Source organism: Eleginops maclovinus, chromosome 13 (assembly GCF_036324505.1).
Source record: "Eleginops maclovinus isolate JMC-PN-2008 ecotype Puerto Natales chromosome 13, JC_Emac_rtc_rv5, whole genome shotgun sequence".
In the NCBI taxonomy this organism is placed as follows: Eukaryota; Metazoa; Chordata; class Actinopteri; order Perciformes; family Eleginopidae; genus Eleginops; species Eleginops maclovinus.
This window is the reverse complement of record NC_086361.1, coordinates 12,697,638-12,717,524: the sequence shown is the minus strand read 5'-3', so window position 1 is coordinate 12,717,524 and position 19,887 is coordinate 12,697,638. Positions and strand designations below refer to the sequence as shown.

General features: G+C 40.4%; 1 protein-coding gene across 1 annotated transcript in view; it reads right to left on the bottom strand.

Annotated features, from left to right (window-relative positions):
* csmd3b (CUB and Sushi multiple domains 3b) overlaps positions 1-19,165 on the bottom strand; it is a 312,509-nt gene extending 293,344 nt beyond the window's left edge. The window contains exon 1 of the mRNA XM_063899320.1: positions 18,925-19,165. Coding sequence (XP_063755390.1) covers positions 18,925-19,165 — 241 coding nt within the window. The remainder of the gene's footprint in view (positions 1-18,924) is intronic.
* Positions 19,166-19,887: the final 722 nt, after the last annotated feature.

The following is a 19,887-nucleotide window of genomic DNA, read 5'->3' as shown; positions in this document are numbered from 1 at the left end:
ACATATTCCATTGACGTCAGTATCTATTGATCTGAATGCAATGCTGCTAAGAAACATTTTCCTTTGTGGGAGGTGCGACTCGTACTGTCAGACTATTGCTACTGCTCTCTCCACCTACACATATAACCCTCACCTGAATAGAAGAAGTTCAGGCCTTTTGTCAGGGGAATCTTGAAAGGTGCTATGTGTTGGCAATCACTAAGTGAAGTGGAAGTACACAATGCCGGTTTCCTTCACTGACCACAAATACATCCACTTCAGGTGTGTATTAAAAGTACATTGCAACCTTTCAACACAACAAAAACGAATGAAAGGGACTAAAGTTCACAAGGGCAGAGACTGTGCTGGTGTCATTACAGATGGTGAGTAATGGACCACATTCTTGGGTTCTATAAAAATACATGGCAACTTCAATCTGGCCTGTTTCACGTGTCAAATTCCAACACATAAAATAACAACAAGATGAGGTCATATTTACAATGAAACATATTTGTGATTCTTTAAATTAATTGTCAAAGCAGAAAAGTGTTTATTTTACTTACTTTTTATTGTTAAATTCCAACAGCCTAACTATGCGCTCTCCTTAAAAACACTAACTATTCTGAACATCTCAAAACTCTATCTTGACATAGCAATAGATTTTGTTTGTGCAAAATAAGAAAGACCAATAAAAAAAGAGTATGCTTTTATAAAGAAGAGGCTGGATAATACTCTGGCCCGTTTATCTGTCATTAATCATCACTGTGTGCTTTGACACAATTGCTTTTGTATTAATTATTCTGAAATGTTGTATTGGCACCTCTATCATGACGTGATAGTGTAAAATCTAGTTGCATAATGATGTGTAGAAATGGTTTTGGCTTTTCATTGACTTCACCGTGTTATCACAAGAACTGTGCGTGCATGGGTGTGAGAGCTGGGGTTAAGGAAGAATTGAACAGCTGTAAGACTGCAAGAAAAAAAAACCTGTTCTGGGCGTGAAATCACAGGCACACACAGACAGACACACACACAACAGAATGGGAAGTAATGGAGTGAGGAGAGAACACTGCTGTCTGACATGAAACTCAACACAGCGTGACCATATTACACACACACACACACACACACACACACACACACACACAGAGAGAGAGAGAGAGATCAATAGCCAACTGCTTAGGCCCCAAGCAAATTATTTGAAAAAAAACAAACACAGACATATACATACATTCTCTTTGATTTACAGCCATGGAATAATGCATGCAGCTCATGTTCTTTTGATAAAACCATGAATATCTGCATGTATTAGTTATAGAGACAAACAAACAAACAACATAAACAAGACACAGATTATCATTGTAGTTCCTTTAATCATCAGTAGGAACCAAAGAAACACAGCAGGACCCTGAGATGATCACTCTCATCTTTTGCAGGAACATGTCCTTTATTTCCAGATGGGGCTATTAGTATGTGAATTTAATATGTTGAACTTTACATTACAAACGGAGTGACTTATGTCATGTTTATGTTTTTGTTCACCATTTCATGTAGTCCAAGTGTGTGTGTGTGTGTGTGTGTGTGTGTATCTCTCCACTGATCCACCTGACCTTTAAAGGTAGGGTTTAGGAATGTTCCAGAGGCAACCAAAGAGAGACAGTGAGATAGACAAATGTGACATTACAGGGCCATCACAAGCATGCTTACAAACACACAATGTTTAAAAGAAAACTGAAGGGTTAGCATTGCTGCTTTAAGTGACTAAAACAATGTGGCAGCAGTGACATTTAGCCCGGGGAAAAACAACAACCCTTCCGGTCTCTGTCTCTTTCTCATCTCTATGTTCATATTGGTCTCCCTTTGTTTTTGAAGTGCCTCTCTCTTCTTCTGCGATCGGCCGCTGCATCATTGCTTTTGTGTGTGTGTGTGTGTGTGTGTGTGTGTGTGTGTGTGTGTGTGTGTGTGTGTGTGTGTGTGTGTGTGTGTGTGTGTGTGTGTGTGTGTGTCACTTATAACCCCCCCCCCCCAAAATCAGGTTTCAGTTCTGCACACACTTTTACTCAAGTGCTGAATTTAATTGGATTGTGTCCTATGATCTTTCGGCTTTGATAAGACAGAGCTTTATCAATTTCTCATTTTCAGTCATTTCACTGGTGTTGATTCTCACTGTGCATTGAATACATTTTGGTTAGCTACAGGAACAATCAAAAAAGTGCACTGAAATCTAGGAAAATGGACTTGGGCACTTATCCCCTCATTACTGAGCAATGTCCAGAGCCTTTTTTGCTGAAGTTCGAAAAGAAAGCTAAATCTTTCTGAAATAATAGTTCTTGTTTTCGGGAAGTATGTGTATTCACTATTTCCCCAAGACTAATGAGAAGATTGATTTTTCTCTCATGTCTGTGAGCTAAATGTCAAGCTTAAGCCAGCAGCTGATGAGTCGAGTTTGGCATAGTAACTAGAAGCAGGGGAGAACAACTACCATGGCTCTGTCCAAAAATATTAGTTTGAAACGTGTTTCCCCAACCATCTGAAGCTGACAATGCGGCATGTTGTTTCATCTCTTGTTTATTCGGTAAACAATGCTTTTGTAGTTTAAAGGGTTGCTGTGCAGCAGATTATATGGGGCCAAAGACGAAGATTTCCTGGATTACTGTTGTAACTGTGAGGTTGCCAGGCAATGGGGAGTGCGGTTGTCTTTCAACCAGAAGGTGTTGTGGGTTTGATCCCAGCCTGTGCAATCAACATGTCGATGTATCCTTGGGCAAGATACTGAACCCCGAGTTGCCCCCGATGGCATGGCCAATGGTGTGTGAATGTGTATGAATGTTAGCTGCTCTTGAGCCAGTGGTACAGCTCTCCATCAATGAGGTGTGAATGACTCGTTGAAAATACCTGATAAAGCGCTATATATAAGTACAGTCCATTTACCAGTGGAGACTCCAGGTTGTTGCCCTCTTTAAAAAAGCAAACAAAAGTATTTTATCAAATGTTATATAATCCTTTAAAACTTCACTTTGACTTAAAGTGCCTAATTTGTTCACATTTTGCTGTGCAATGAGTGGTTGTTTGCATAATTGTAGATATGCTCACCATATGATTAAGGGAAAAGAAAAGGCTACCTACTTGTTTACAGGCATTTAACACAAATCACCACACATTTTATATTGGACATGAACTCAGCAGGTATTATTTGTAGTCTGTATTTTCTCACTGTTAAAATATTTGTATATATTTACATTATTTGCACTGTTCCTTTCTTCAGTGTCCTCAGTCTTCTCGCAACGTCTGCTTGTTTCAATGTTCTCTCTCTCTCTATCTCTATCTCTCTCTGTCTGTCTCTGTCTCTTCTCTCTCTCTCTCTCTCTCTCTCTCTCTGTCAACTATAGTAGGCCAGTTAACAGTAATTATGAGGTTCCTCGTTAATTAGCGAGGAGCACCCAGCTGTTTCAGCCCCACAAGACAAAAGGCCTTCAGCACACACACACACACACACACACACACACACACACACACACACACACACACACACACACACACACACACACACACACACACACACACACACACACACACACACACACACACACACACACACACACACACACACACACACACACACACACACACACACACACCCACACCCACACCCACACCCACACCCATACATAGACACATGCACACACCTGGGAGTCTTGGTAAAATGTCAGGGCTGTTCGGATTGTAATTACAGGGAGATTTGCTGCCTCTCTCACAAAGCCGAGATAAACCACCTGACTGGCACACACAAACAGATGCACACAAACACACACACACACACACAAAATGCATACACACTCACAAGTAGCCACTCAACTTTTACAGAAAATCGATAGCAAACCCTGTCTTTGGCACAGACACCATATTAGAGGTGAAGTGGTAACAAGAAGCACAACTCTTTGCTACACTTTAATTTGTGGTCACAAATGACATCAGGTAAGTGTCTTTTATTGATGTAATCTGTGTGTGTCTTTTTGAGATCCATTTTATTTGCGTGATCCATATACAGTAAATTCCTTAGGAGAGCACCTCCACATTGTTTGCTTTCACATACACAGTTCAGTTATCGGGAAATCCTCCATGTTAACATAAAGATAATAATTACGAGTTGTTCTCTGTTAGCTGTGTTCTGTATTAACTCAAATATAACATCTTTTGTGTGTGATTGCGATAAGTGTCAGCTAATCAAAATAAACTGGAGTCTGTGTCCAGAGTTAACACCCTCTTAATACCCCAAAATTTCCCAAATCAACACGACATCTTTGTGCTTTGACCAATTGCTTATACTAGTTAGTAGTGGTAAAACAGCTGCATGTCTCACAGCTTTCCAATAGGTATTGATGGCATTATCTAAATACAGACGGCATATTGTGATAAAAAACAAAACACCTACACGATATGGTTCAGATAATTAAAATAAACAAATGTATGGTGTGGGATTTATGCATATATCAGCTTAAAGTAATCAGAGTATTGCCCTTATCTCAATATTGCCAACACTTTCTTTTCGCATGACTAAAATAAAAGCATCCTCCAGTGTTAATTGGTAGCATGTTAAAACAAATATATTCAACATTGACTTACATTGAATGCATGGAGTCAATTGGAAAACATAAACAAGGGCAATGCACAAACATTGAAGAGCATATCATTTCAGTAGGAGGTCTGTGTCTGTGTGGGCGTTGCATATTATATCTGTCGGTGTTCCAGGCGGAGTGTCTGCCGCTTTCTACATGCGAGTGTCTGAGTGTGTCTGTCTATCTGTGTGTGTTAAATGTGGTCTTGGCAGGTTTCTGAAAGCCTGCTGAGCTGTGAAGAGGAGGTGCGATTATAATTTCAGCACCACACTGTTTCCACCACAGTAACATCGGTACTTAGTACCTGCTACATCTATTTCCCCCTGGTGCTCTTACTCATAACTCATCCCCTCAAGGGTACACACAGCAACATCAGGGGTCAATTTACTTCCATCTAGACCAAATTAAAGTCGAGGCAACTACAGAGATCAGAAGGCACACAGGAAGCTTCAAAATTCAGTCCAATTTGGTTCAAATGAGTGTTGCCAATGTACAAAATGATTGCCTATCTTCTTTTTACAACATACGCTTTTATGCTTTAATGTGCTATTGTTACCAACGTTTTTATCTTCCTGTGTCATGGGTTTTATCTAGATTTCAGAAGGTTAAAGGGATGGTTCTGTATTTTCTATTTACCTGGACCCTATTTTCATGTGAAATGTGTCGATCTGTGTTGTAATTGGTTCAGTATTTAGCAAAAAACGCTGCAAAAAGCACTGGCTAAATGGGATACAATGTTATCGCTCAGGGCAACTGCACTGTGAATACATCTAAAAGAGTGGGTAACATAATGGAAGTAATCCAGAGAGAAAAACATTCTTTACTTAAGTTAAGAGAGCATTATTAACTTAAGTAATAAGGAAAATGAAAAGCAACCTGCAGTGACACTATGTATAGAAGCACAATGAAAGCATTTAACCAACCACAAAAACATCCAATTTGACAACCACGGTGTGCTCACGGCAACAAATGGTGGGTTGGACAGATGGACGGACACACGTACTTGTGCTTCGTCCTGTGAGACTGTGTGTTTGTCAATCACATGCCTAAATGAGTTTCTGTTCATTAGCCTTTTAAATTAAATCTCTCACCTTTCCATGTGGTGTAAACAAGCCAACATGAAGATAAATATGTCATGTTTGCCAACTGATTCTGAGAAGGTTTGAGTTCAAACTGAAATATTCCAGAGCACACGCTCAGTTGACACTACATCATGGTGAACTAAGATGAGTGGGTGCACATCAGCAGCGACAAAAAAACGCGAATGCCAAAAACTAAATAAGTTCTGTGTTAAACAGAAGGGGACAGCTCAACGTCAATACTGTTTAATGCCTGCAATACAAAAGGACAGCGTTTTACAATGCTTGTTCCACAGTTGAGATCACATTCTGTTCAAATCATTCGTATTAACTCACGTTATACAATCATCAGCTTTGACGTTGACATTGTTGTCACTCAGTTGTCACTCAGATTTCTACGGCTTGCTCAAGGACCTTCATGGAGGCAAGAAGTTTGCTAACGTGGGCACTTGAACTCAGGTGGTTCTAATATTTCTAAACGCTACTTTCTTCAGCTTTACAAATGTTCATTATTAATTGATTGTTTCTGTATTTAATTGCCATGATGGAAGTTGCAACTTCTAAATGTTGTCCTTAAAGGAATGTTACATAATTACATTTCATTTGTTCATGATTTAATTGTCTCATCTGATTACCCCAACAGCAGTTTTATTTAATTGAAAAAATATGCATCTTGAATGTCTCCAGAATCTCTTTTGAAACATGGGTTAATATTGAGGAAAATAAGCAGAGCAGAGCAAAGTGTTTTTCAGGGTTTTTTTCTATATATTCAATGTGTATCCATACCCTTTTAAAAAATAAGGTTATATTGTGAAGCAGAAACAAAAGTAAGACTATGTGCTGTTTACTCATGCTGACTCTTGTAGCCTGTTCTGTAAATAGCATGCAGAAAAGTCATGGGAAAGAGACGAGGCTACCCAGCTAATGATAATTGCCCGGTCAGCTGTTAAAAAGCACAAGTAATTGGATGGCTGCAAAAGCAAAATTATAAAGTCTGGTACTTATCTTTAGCTCATAAATCATATAATTGAACTCCACAGATTTATCAGCTTTTCATATCCATATCATACGGATTGTCTCAAGGTAATATATGTCATTAATTTGAGTTATGGCCCCTAATGACTAAAGTAGACAGGTCAGTAAAAACTACACAGGCGACAAATAAATCCACAAGGCTTTTGATGGAAAGAGAACCCCTCGTCGGCATGATGAAAACAAATCAAATGTGTTGCTGGATAATTACTTACATTTCCATCTAAATAGGTCAACAATCAACATCTATCATTGCCATAAATGACAGAAGTATTGCCAAACAGATGACTTTGGTTTGACCTATAACACTTCCTTGGACCATCATATGTAAGATACATTGCTTCAATTAGCAGTGTCTCACAAAATGTTTAAGGACTCATAAACAGATGGATGGATGTAATCCATATAATCCATAATCCTCCTCAATTTCATTATGTGGGCCAACAGTATGTCTGGTTTTTTCAGCCGTAATTGAAAACGCAAAATAAATCACTGGACTAGGTCTAATGACTTAACCGGATTCACATGAGTGCCTAAATGAGAAGCGTTGTTTAAGTTAAATACTGCATGCATACATAAAGGGCATCAACTTAATATTCAAAAGCTCTGTGGCTGAGCTTTTCTAAATGTTGCCAGCCTGTTAAATTTACAGCCAAAGTTGCTTTCAGATCAGAACAAACTGGTTGGAGAGACACCGGTTTGCATCTGCAGAGAACATTTACTCACTTTTGCCTTCAAGATTAATGTCAGGAAGCATTAAAGTCAAATAGTCCTTAAAACTTTGGGTCATAACGACAGAGGAAGTGTATTTTCTGATGTCATACTTCTGATAGATCTCACAGTAGGCCTATGGCAGCTGCTTTGATGACGTTTGTGGAGTAAACATTAGACATTTTCTTTTTGGGAAACTGAACCTGTTACGTTTTGTAGAATCCAAGGAAATGTCTTTTGAGCGCAGTGCCCTTCATGACATGTGTAGAGTACAGGGTTCTTTGTGTTTCATTCTGGTGATTTCTGCTCCATAAAGGAGTAATTCTAAACCAGTGACGCAAATCCTTTTTAATCTTTCTAGCCCTTTTATCCTTTATCATTCTGTTCCTTTTGATCTCAGAAACTCATTTCAGCTCAACCTCTGCCAGGCATGTGGACATTGAGGAGTACTTAGAATAGCCTCTTGCCTCCTTTGTTTGTTAGAGGACACAATAAATTACTTCCAGAAGATTAGCTGATGAAAATATCACTTGGCAAGGTGAGAGTTGCTACTAGGCAATATTTCAGGGCTTTGGGCTATTCTTGATTTGACATTTATGTATAATTCAATAATGACAATGTAACCAAATAACTGTTTTAATTGAAGTTGCTCTGATATGATGTTGATTCACTTTCGTACTCTATTCTGTCACACTCAACAGGCACTTTGTAATCTATATCAACAATATTTTACACTTAATATAGAATTGTAACCACAAAAATGCCGATATGAACTTTTCCCAGGGAGTCTCCTTCTATAAATGTGTATAACTTTTGTTAAACATAAACTTCTACAGTGATTGGGATGGAAGGAGAAGGATAGCATCTTAACTCCAAAAATATGGTTTTCTATTAACAATAAAATGGAGATTAAATTGTTTTTTCTGCTTTTCAAGCCAAGGAGGCACTTAGCTGCTGTCATAGGTTTTGTAAAATCACATAAAACCTAAAGGAACTTTGGCACCAAATGCAACAGAACAAAGTGCATCACAGGAAGCTTGCCAAAGCAGAAAGACATCTTTTAGATTAAGGAATATCTATATCATTTTCTCTACCTGTCACATTCACATGAACTTGCCTTATCAAGTAAACAATTCCTATCAAATGAAGGACAGCACTGACCAGGAGGTTTGTTATAGGAGATAGACTTAATCAGCTTGAGACACCATGACTTCATCAGAATCAGATTCCCTTTATTGGTCCGAAAGAGGGGAAATTGTAAATCTGACCATAGACGTGCAGATTTCACCTGATTTAACCTGGGTGTGAAGTTCAAATGAATCCCTAACAAAAAATAAGTCACCGGAAAACACAAAATCAAACATTTACAAACCTAACATGTAATATATCCATATGTCATTCAATGGTGCATAATCAGATTGGATTGCACTGAATCAAGAATTTGACTGATCAAAACCTCCCTGCTATAACGGGAAATCCAGTAGAGACAATAAAAAGGTGCACAATGTCTTCGACAAAGACTAATACATGTAACAAGGGGAGATGACAGATTGGGGGTATGTGTGTTGTGGTGTCAGGTTTGGTTGTGGTCATGTGGTTAAGCATCTGCTCTCTGTCTGACCTTGTGACCCTGGAGAAAAAGGTAGGGAGCCATAGAGAGAGAGAGAAAGAAAAAAAGAGAGATGGAGCGAGGTAGGGTTGAGGGGGTGGGCAAAACAGACGGCATGTGTCAAAGATCAAATTGTTTACTGGTGTCCTGTACACCCTACTGAGCTTTTGTCTATGAATTGCCCCGCCACCTCTGGAATGTCTGTGAAGAAAACTTCTATTTCCCTGCAAATCACGCAAAAGTTAGATGTCTATGACAGAGTGTCAAGATGAAGTATTTATAAGGATCTGTTATCAGAATTGTTTTCATTGGTGTAAAATCAACTACTTACTACTTTGATACAAAAATCATCACTGAAAATTATATTAACAGTTCATGTTTTATATTGAGCTTAGAATAGACAAACCAAACTCATAGGAGGATATGGGCTTTTACTTAACCCGGAGGACAGCAGTTGACTGTGTAGGCATGAAGGCAGGGCTAAGGCCTCAGAGACAATGATCTCCAGTTTTATTACATGATGTCGTACAACGACAGAGAAACTTTGCCATTAACAAAGACTGTTGTTCAAATGACCTTTTACCCCCCCCCCCCCAGACATCCGGTCAGGGGGGGAAGAGGTCAAGCAGAGGAATGCTGGATGAGAACATGTGCTTTGCACCCAAAAGAACACAGATTGAGTTTCTTTCACATGTAATCTTTTATTCCATAAATCCTTGTTATGCAGGTATTCACCTATGCATTTTGATGTATGAGAATTGTATGATTTCATGTTGCTTCATGTTGGTCGCGAGAAGCAAGGTCCACCGCCACACGCCAGAACTGGCCCCAAACTGTGCCGCTACAAGGGAGGAAGTCCAGGCCAAAACCAGGCTGTATCCGAACGCATGCCGCTGGCTAAACCCAGCCACCTTCGCCAGGCCCCTGTCTGCCCACTGTCTACATCCGTTCCCAGCACAGGCAACCACCCGGTCATCCATCCATAAGGCAACAGCGATTCCTTACACTTGGGTTGTGCTCATTTTTAGCTATGCATCTTTCAGCTGTTAAGAGTTTCAACTATACTTTCCGTATTTGTCCAAACCACCTGATTCACTGTCATTTATATTGTGTAAACCTTCCTTTCCCACATTCGCCATTCATATTATTCTATGATACGTATGTTTTCTTTAGTGTTGTATAATCTTAGTGAGTTAATAAATGTTTCATTTATAAAGAACCTGTTTATGTGTTTTTGTGTGTGAGGTTAATCAGTACGTATACGCTACAACTGCATTGTGTTGCTTCTTAAGTAGTGTTGTTCTAGGAAAGCCTCATAGCAAGGTGAGAGCCCTGAAAGATACTAGCATTAGTTAGCAGCAGTATTCAGTTGGTTGACATCTGCAACCACTGTTAGGTGCCGCAAAATCGACATCAACTTCAGTATATGTTTTAGACTCTCAATTATTTGGCTGCACATTCTCTTTGGAGTAATTTCTGCAAAGAGCAAATTACTTGATTCCTTTTCACTTTCACTGATTTTGTACAAAATCTGCACTAAAAGGTTATGGCTGAGATGAGCGGAGAGTAGAGGAAGTAAAATAGAAAAGAAGAGAGGAGAGATGTTAGGTAAGCAGGTGACAGCAGTAGCCTCCAGCTGTGAACTGAGTGCGCCCAGAAACAGCCTGACAGGGCCTGCTGGGGAAATGAGTCTTCTCTGAGAACCGAGCAGACAAGCACACACATGCACACGCGCACACACACACACACACACACACATACAGGAGCGCATCATGTGCACAGAAACACACAGATACATAGACAGAATGAACAACAGTACACAAAGTCTCAGACAGGAAATACATCATCACTTAGGAAGGAGATGCAACACCTGCAGAGCTCTGAGACTCATCAGCCAATAAGACTGCAGGAGATGGCGAGGCATATGCATGCAAGCACGACTCAATAAGTCTTCCAAATACTTCCTTTAATGCAGAAAAAGTCTTGAAATATCATAAGAAAAAAAACATCTACTTATGATGAGGGAATCAGGGACTCACTATATGATTCTCCTGGTGAGATTGTGTGTGAGATAGTGAAGTGTGTGTGATGTGTGCTGACGGCCAAGTTTCTGTGGCTTTGGGGCACAGGGGCATACCTGTCATCTCATACCAGGTCTAAACGCGAACACAAAACACCTCTGGTTGCTCTGGGTTTTTCTCTCCCGGAGTCAGATATACTATTATTTTTTAAATGGGTAAAACAAAATTGACATGTGTTGTTATGGGATGATTATAAATGCACCCAGATAGGATTGATTCAACCAATTATAGCACTTCATAGTTTCAAAAACACATTAACTTTAATTCTAAAATGGATGGTAATTAAAACATGTGGATACGTTGGAGTAGTGTTGGGTTCACAGAGGCTTCACTTTTCTAGCAAACTGATCAAATCAAAAGTGCAATTGTTGTGCATTGTTGTGTCTTTTGAGAACTGATTGTTGTTATATCACCAGCAAATAAATACTCAAATAATTGGTCTTTTCCACAAACACAAGGGTAATTACTGGATATATGAATTCCTCAAAACACAACAACTAAAGCTGTTCAGTAATAAGTCCCTTAGGCCTCTATGTTAATGTGTAACTAATGCATGAACATATCTCTTTGAGATGTTTTCCTGCACCATCACTGACACAGATTATATCTAACATGTGTTGTTACAAATGCCTGCATATCATTAAAAATACCTGAAGCTTCACATATAACAGACCATGACAATAATCAAAGTAAATAAGGTATTTTTTGCCTCTAAAACATTTCGTTTTTTCTACAAATCGTTATCTTTCTGCATATATCTGTGTGTTTATTTGAGCTGCTAAGTTCACTTCACCAGGAACTGAAATGATCTTAATGTTCACTTGGTCACCATGGCAACAGTGCGATTTCTAAAATCAAAGATTAGTTAGCATTTTTAATTTGTAATGGGTTATTGGAGACATGCTTGAGAGTAATGTTTTGTTCAGCTGCAAAAAATATTGAATTAGTTTATTTTTATTTTGAAGCTTTTACCTGACTTTGACTAACAGGTTGCTGAATGAAACATGATTTTAAAAGCAGTCTCTAAAAATTCAGTGTGAATAAAGCACTCGAAACGTGTTTAATGTCCGACACAAGCTGTTGATTGTGGTTTTCCGAACCCTCTATGACAACAATATAATGCTCTAAACAACTAATTTGCTACCAATTAAAATGTATTATAACCATTAAATTGCACTGTCAATAATTAGGAGTATAATTATTGAGACTTGTTGTATTTATTGTCATTTCAGTCATTTGTTGGCTTTAAGATCAGAAAAACACCTGCTTCATTTGGCAATATGTTCCTTTCCTAAAACGAACCAGAGCAACTTAGACGGTTGTTTACTTAAATGGGTACAAATCAGAGGCAAAGTGACAGGACCAGCACCGGTTGCATTTAGCCAAAGGTATGTTTAGGTTACCAGGACATCAACATGAGGAACCTTTCTCAGGAAAACGTCCTGGTTTTAAGACTAACCAATACCCTGTTCTGTTTCCTAATATTCTGCATTGATTGGGTCATTTCAGTTTCGTTTGGTCTTTAAGGAGTTTCTTTTTTTGGCTACTGCATGTATTTTTCTCAGAGAGCACAGGGTCATTAAGGGCATCAGTGTCTCCCTGAAGGACAGTCTGACAGGGACAGACTGGCTGTCACTAGGGATCAAACCCTATGACCAACACTTGTGTTTATATTCCCATAAAGCTATATAGAAGCATTCCTATACACACTATTTCCCATTTCAATACAAGCTCCCATCCTAGATTTTAAAAAATCATCCCTCGTTTCTCTTAACTTAAATTAAAGCTCACACACACACACTTCTCTGATATACACACACACACACTAACAGGGAGCACCAGCTGGATGTGGGACTGTCTGTCTTTGTTAATTTCTCATCTGCCTTTCCTGCATCACATCAGATTCTAAGTGTGTGTGTAGGTGTGTGCGCATGTGTGTGCGTGTGTCAGCGTTTGTCTATTTGCGCTCTCATCCTCAGGGTAACACATGCTATCTATGTGTGTGTGTGTGTGTGTGTGTGTGTGTGTGTGTGTGTGTGTGTGTGTGTGTGTGTGTGTGTGTGTGTGTGTGTGTGTGTGTGTGTGTGCCAACATGTTCATGTCATGACTACTTCTAATCATCTTTGAAATAATGAAGAGGCTATGGAATACTGACTGTGTAAATGTGAGCGTGTATCTAAGGTTGTGTGTGTGCGAACGTAAAGCCTGTGTTTTTCAGAAACCTCCAAGATATCTGCGAAAAGTCACCTTCTGAATAATTGCGAAACAGTGTTGATTTTCCCAATTTGACAGGCCTTTAATCAGAGCCGTGTTTTAAATTTGAGCGCTTCATACTCAGTTAAGTAATGCATTCGAATTGTGTTTGCATGTGTGCATGTGCATTCGGTGGAATTTTAGATGAAATACACGTAATTTAAATAAAGTTTCAATGACAAAATCCATAAGGGACAAATTAAAAATATACTTCCTGGAATCCCATCATTTTTTACAGTCAGTCCATAGCAGAGGTATCTTTCCTGATGGCTCCTGCAGGACGCCACAATGTCTTTGCATTCAATTATGATGAATTATGCTTATAATTATTACACTCATGACACCAGCCTGTGCGTGCGCAGTTGCACTAGACCTGGGTGGAAAAGTTCAATTGTATATAAAAAGCTGTTATGGATCCACAGGGCCGGGTAACAGCTGGAACTGCTCACGGGAGTGCACTCTCTCTTTGTAGTCTAATTTGCATGGAAAAATGATCACTTCTTTTCAATTTAGCAGTCTGTTCAATAAGTGCAAGCTGATCTTTGAGAAAGGATTTGTTTAGCTCTGTATTGGTATACACCATTCAGATATGTGTGCATGACACAAATGTGCAACATGTTTGATGGCTAAGAGTGAAAACAAACATGAGAGATTATCAGATGTGTATCCTGTGAGTTCCCACCTATTACAATACAAACGTATTATAAATGATATGGGGGCAGAAGACGGAGGGAGGAGAGGGCAGAGGAGAGGCAAGACTAATGGAGGAGAGAAATAAAAAGGAGAGATGGTAGACGCAGAATATGATTACATATTCACTGTGGGTGAATGTTGGTGGGAGGAGGCATGAAAAGAAGAAGAACGGGCAATTAGGGGTGGAGGAAGATGGATGTAGAGCAGAAACAAATGAATATAGAGTAACCAGATATCAAGAATATAAATATACACAGCAAATCACAAACTTAACAGGAGAGTTCCCACTGCAAATACTGTAGTACCACCAAAGTACCAGAATTTAAATGAAATGAAAATGGAGTACAATTATGTGTAATGGGAGGACTACAACTAATACAACTTCTTTCATATGCAAATATTTTGTATTAGGAAAATTAGGAATAGGGAAAAAATGACTGCCACCTAGACAACCATCAGACGAAAATACCATACTGAACATATCTAGCATTCACTGCCATGTTGGCTCAATCTTTGGTTCTCTGCTAATGGCACTTGAAAAATGTGTAAAGTTCAAAGGGAGAGTGTGCTTTCCTTCGTTAAAAAATGTCAATATTAGCCTCAAGTATGACCTGGAATGTGATCCCTGTTCTCTGATGTTAAAGACAAACCTGCACCTTCACATTTCCTTGAACAACATTATGCCATTATTCTTCAGAAATTGGTTATTAATGTTGACAGTCAAGCAAATCAGGAGAACGGAGGAAGGAGAGGAGGTTAAATAGCAAGAAAAAACAAGTAATTACAAATTCACTGTAGGGGTTGGAACTGCAGGAGAGGAGTAGATGAATGAAAGTCAAGAGGGTCAGAGGAGGAGAGAATGTAGTTGAGAAGACAACAGCACAAAATGAATTAAATAGGTATGTTTATGCCTCCCTCTTTCCCACTCTCACCTCCCTCTCCCCTTCTCTCTCTCTCTCTGAGTAAGTCAAAAGTATTTATATGATCAAGAGGCTGACTCTGCGACAGACACATCTCGCTCCCCGAGAAACCAGCCATAAGCCACAGGATTAAATGTGTGTTAGAGAGTCTGTGTTGCGCTAATGTTCAGAGAGTGCTCGTCTGCCTCAGTGTGTGTACACAGTGTACCATTAGCCCAAATGTGTGTGTGAATTCATTAGATAAAGACAAAGAGATGTGCAGTCCCTGTGCTTGCTAATGCCGGCATCATGTATTTTTTTGCCTCAAAGCTCACTAATAAACCATATTATTAATTATACGTAGAATATCAATCGATCATTGACAGCAGGGAATGATTATCAAATTCCCAAACCAGTAACTTACACAGGTAAATGATTAGCAGCGGTTATTAATGGGCAGCATCAATCAGTGACTTATAATCAACATCAGAGTTGTAGACGGCACCAATCAATCTCTGATACTCAGTGATGGGTTATAAAACCTGGTTCGAGGACCATTTTAATGCGCCTAACAGCCTGTCCAATTTAACACTGATGCCCAGCATTAAATTACGAGACACTTCCAAGGGATGACTGATACATTTCAATTTAGCCATGTTGCAAGAACAAAGCCCTTCATTTCCATGGCTCGTCAATATAAATTAAATTAGCTATTTTTAGCCCTGGTTTGCTGATTTGATCACATGCTAAAGACTAACCTTATGCGAAGAACCTGTTTGAATTTCTTACCCCACCGATGACCACCAATAGATTACCCGCCTGCCTAATAGAAATAGATAATTAGTGCTGGATGATTGATCAGTGTTAGTCCTTTGATTGAGTGGCGGTGGAATCCACAGTGTCAGTAAAAACCTGTGAAATGTTAATACTAAGCTGAAACACAGATCTGGTGCAAAGTCGCAGTTGGTAAGGTGGGAGACAGCTCTCGGTTGTGTTCTGACAAGCCCAGAAATCACACGGTAGGAGCCTGGGAGACGGTGAAATGTGTGTGTGTGTGTGTGTGTGGGGGGGGGGGTTGTCTCGTGAGCACATGTGCGATTTAGTATGTTTGGTGAGTAAATTAAGCCTCTGGAGCCACAGGACAAATCTGACAGACGAAAAGAAGACAGGGAGCCCGGAGGAGAGATGAGAGCACAGAAGAAGTGCTGAGCAGAGGAGAGGAAAACAGAGGGGACATGAAAGGGGGCGAGAGGAGAGGTGGAGTTAAGCTGAGTGGAGCAGCAGGGAGGAGAGCAGATGAAACAGACAAGAGGGGATCAGTGGGGAGAGGAAGCGCAGAGGACAAGTATAGCTATTTCAGCATCTGACTTACTGGGCAAACTTCATTTAAGGTTCATTTTATGATGTGAACTTTGCATTTTCAAATTACATGTCAGGTACAAAAATACAACGAGTTATAATAACCTGTCAAAGCCACGGGGTCCAAAGCAAGTTGAAATCCTTAATCAGCCTTCTCAAAAAGTGTCCTAATCTATTGCAGGTAGACTTTGTAGAGGAGACAGTCGCTTAAAATCTAGTATCATGATAAAAGATGTGTAGAGATGGCGCTTTAATGTGTTAAGCAAGTTGAAAAATTAACGTTTTGTCCACTGGCTACAGCAGCATGTGAATCCATTACGGCCTATTTCATTACTTTACCCCTTAGATTGTTTTTTAGAATGAAAATGCAGGACCACACAATGATTGGTTACCTGCCAAGGGTCGGTAGAGTAGACTAATTCACCATCCACGGCCAAAATGTAACAGCATTTGGCTGGTGGCTGGTTTTAATTTTCCAGCCTCTTTTTAAAGCCTTGGTCCCCAAAATGCCAGCATGGATCAAGGAGACATTTAATTACACATTTATTTACCTTTCTGTTCAGCCCTTACACTTAAGAGGGAAAAAAGGGTTTGTTTTGCATGCTTGCTTTTCAAACTCCAACCACTTTTGACATTTTATTAATCCTAATGTGAATATGTATTATACTAAAACAGTTCTTCAGCCAGCCTTGACCATATTATACCACAAGGAGATTCAAGTTATCTGATTCTATGAGGTCTCTCTCACAGGCTAGACAGCCACAAGGAGATCAGTGCCAAGATCTGTGCCCCAAAGGGTTTTAAGACTAGATCTTTGTGCCTGAGGAAATCCCACCTTTCGTGTCTTTGTTCCTTTGACACCCAACAAATCACAATCGCTCATCTGTCCATCTGAGTGAACCACCTTTCCAAATATGACACAAAAAGGCTGGAAATTCCTGTTTAAAAAAAAAAAGTGAAACTATGTAAAAAGGTGCAACGCTAAGAGTCTAGACATGTCCGGTGTCGATATGTTTAATCGCTTAAGAAATCCATTTTGTTTCTGCCCCGTCAGCCTACACATGACCCCCTAGGCTGGAGGATCATGTGGACTTTAAAATGGCAAAGACAAATGGATTTCAATAGCTTCCACAAAGTTTGTTATTTAAGGTTTCTTTTTACTTCTTACAAAATGACAAACTTGGTTGCCACCTTGTGACAAATCAACCTGACTTGATGTTGTCAGAAGCTAATTGATATTGGTGGGTGTTAGTTTAAAAATCTAGTACTGCTTGAGTCTCTAAGATTGGCCTTTCCTTATTTGTCAACTCTGTCTCATTTCCTTATTCCACTCCAGGCCTAACTTCCTCATATGCCCATTTTCTTTCAAATAATCTTTCAACTTCATCTCTTATGTCTTCCTCCCAATCCATCTTTTGCCTCCTCTCCAACACTCCATCCTCCTCTCCCTTCCTCTTCTCAAGTCACGATGAGGAATTATCAGTTAGTTTTTATACCCATGAAACCTAACCTGACACAGCAAAGAGTGTTTTTGTGTGATTGTGTATATAAGCTGTGTGTGTGTTCTCACTCAATGTGTGTCCATAAAGCATTTTTAAATAGGATCAGAGAGAGTAACCAAAATTGGAAAGCAGAGGAATACCAAGATACAGACAGACACAGAAAGTGGCAGAGAGTGTGCCATACTGTGAATATTTTAACGTTTTATTTCACTCAAAAAGGAAAGAGGGGAGAAGCGAGACAGAGAGGAGAGGGTGGGGGGGGGCAAAGTAAGAAAGTGTGTGACAGAGAGAGAGAGAGGGAGACACCACCATTATACAACATTTTTTCAACAGTATGATGAACAAATGGGCAAGGTGGTAGAAATTGGGGGAATAAAATGCTGTGTAAGGCTCAGGCCTCATCACTAAAAAACATCTCACGTTCACACACACAGACTAACATGCACACACTGGGGCAAACACACTCCCGCACACACTTTGGTATAAGCAGCTCACGTTCGCTGCCACAGCCCAAGAGCTACCGCAAGAATATTTATTGGCTACCAGCTCAATGGCTGTATTGAAGAGAAGGATGGAGAGAGAGAGTGGGTGAGAGAGTGAGAGAGGGTGAGAGAGAGAGAGAGAGAGAGAGAGAGAGAGAGAGAGAGAGAGAGAGCAAGGCAGAGAGTAAGAGAGAGAACAAACTGAAGCAAGCAGAAAATAAGGGAAGAGGGAAAGAGGCTGTTGCCGGTTCCATCCCTCTCTTCTTCTCTCCCTTCATCCTCCCTGTAAGCCAATTTATATTTCTCCTCTTTCATCCGCAACACATCATACATCAACACACGCACCTCGCGCGCATACCTCCCCTTTCACTCACACTCACACACATGCAGACACCTCACAGACATCCTCACGCGCACAGACACCCTCACACACACACTCTCCTCCTTTACCCCACACACGCACAGAACAAGCAGCACCTTTCTTCAGACTGCAGTAGAGAAAAAAAACTCCAGCACCCAGTCTCACCCAAATTGCCAATGTGCGCGCGTGAGTGAAGGCGTTTGTATCACTGCGCGTGGCGTGCGTGACTCTCTGTGTGTGTGTATGTGCGCGTGTCGCATCCCCTTACCTTGCGCGCGCGAGGAGAGCGAGCAGAGAAGGAGACTCCACAGAAAACAGCGCATCACCGTCAATCCTCCGTCCGACATCCTCTCCTTCGTCCCTATCATCCTCCTCTTCGTCGTACCCCTCTTCATAGCCGACGAGGGGTGCGCGAGACAGCGTTCCGTGCTGCTATTAGTAATATTATTAACATCAATACATCTTCTGCGAGCCGAGCGCGAGCCCTCTAAGCTCTCACCGGGCCGCATGCTGCTTCACATCCAGAAAACGGAGAGAGAGAGAGAGAGAGAGAGAGAGAGAGAGAGAGAGCGAGAGAGAGAGAGAGAGAGAGGAGGTGCGTTTTTTCTTTGCCTCCTCCTTCTAACATAGGCTAGATAAATCCCTCATATCCGAAAAAAATGTCATTCAGTCAACATCCAGAGAGAGGAAAGCAGGGAGACAGGGGGAGATGGGACTGGCACACAGGTTGTCTCTTTCTTTAAATCCACTCTCCGCTGGGTTTCAGCCTGTCGTTAATATCTCTCTGGTCTGTCCCGTTCCCTTGCAGAGTGATAGAGAGGCAGGGAAAGCTTCAAATCCTCACTTCCCCCGGGCTGCATCCCATCTTCATTGTGAAATACACCTTTCTTTTTGGCTTTACCCCCTCCTTATGAGCCTCTCCTCCTGTGGCGTATGTTTCCCCTCTCCTCTGGCGTATCTCTTATACAAAAAAATCACCTCTGCTCTGAAGCTGTTCCCTTTGGTGTCTCAAAAACGGACAGAGGTATTTCTTCTGTTTTTCTTTCCTGTCCGGATAACCCTGCTCTCTTCCGTTTCTTCACTCCTGCGTATATCAAACCTTCCTTTTTTTATTTTCCTCCTATTCTTCTCTCACAAACAACGGCGAGGAAAATGTTGCATCTTCTCCGCTCCTGAAAGCAGAGAAATTAATCACTCTTTCATCATTCTGCCATTTATCTGACTTCTTTTC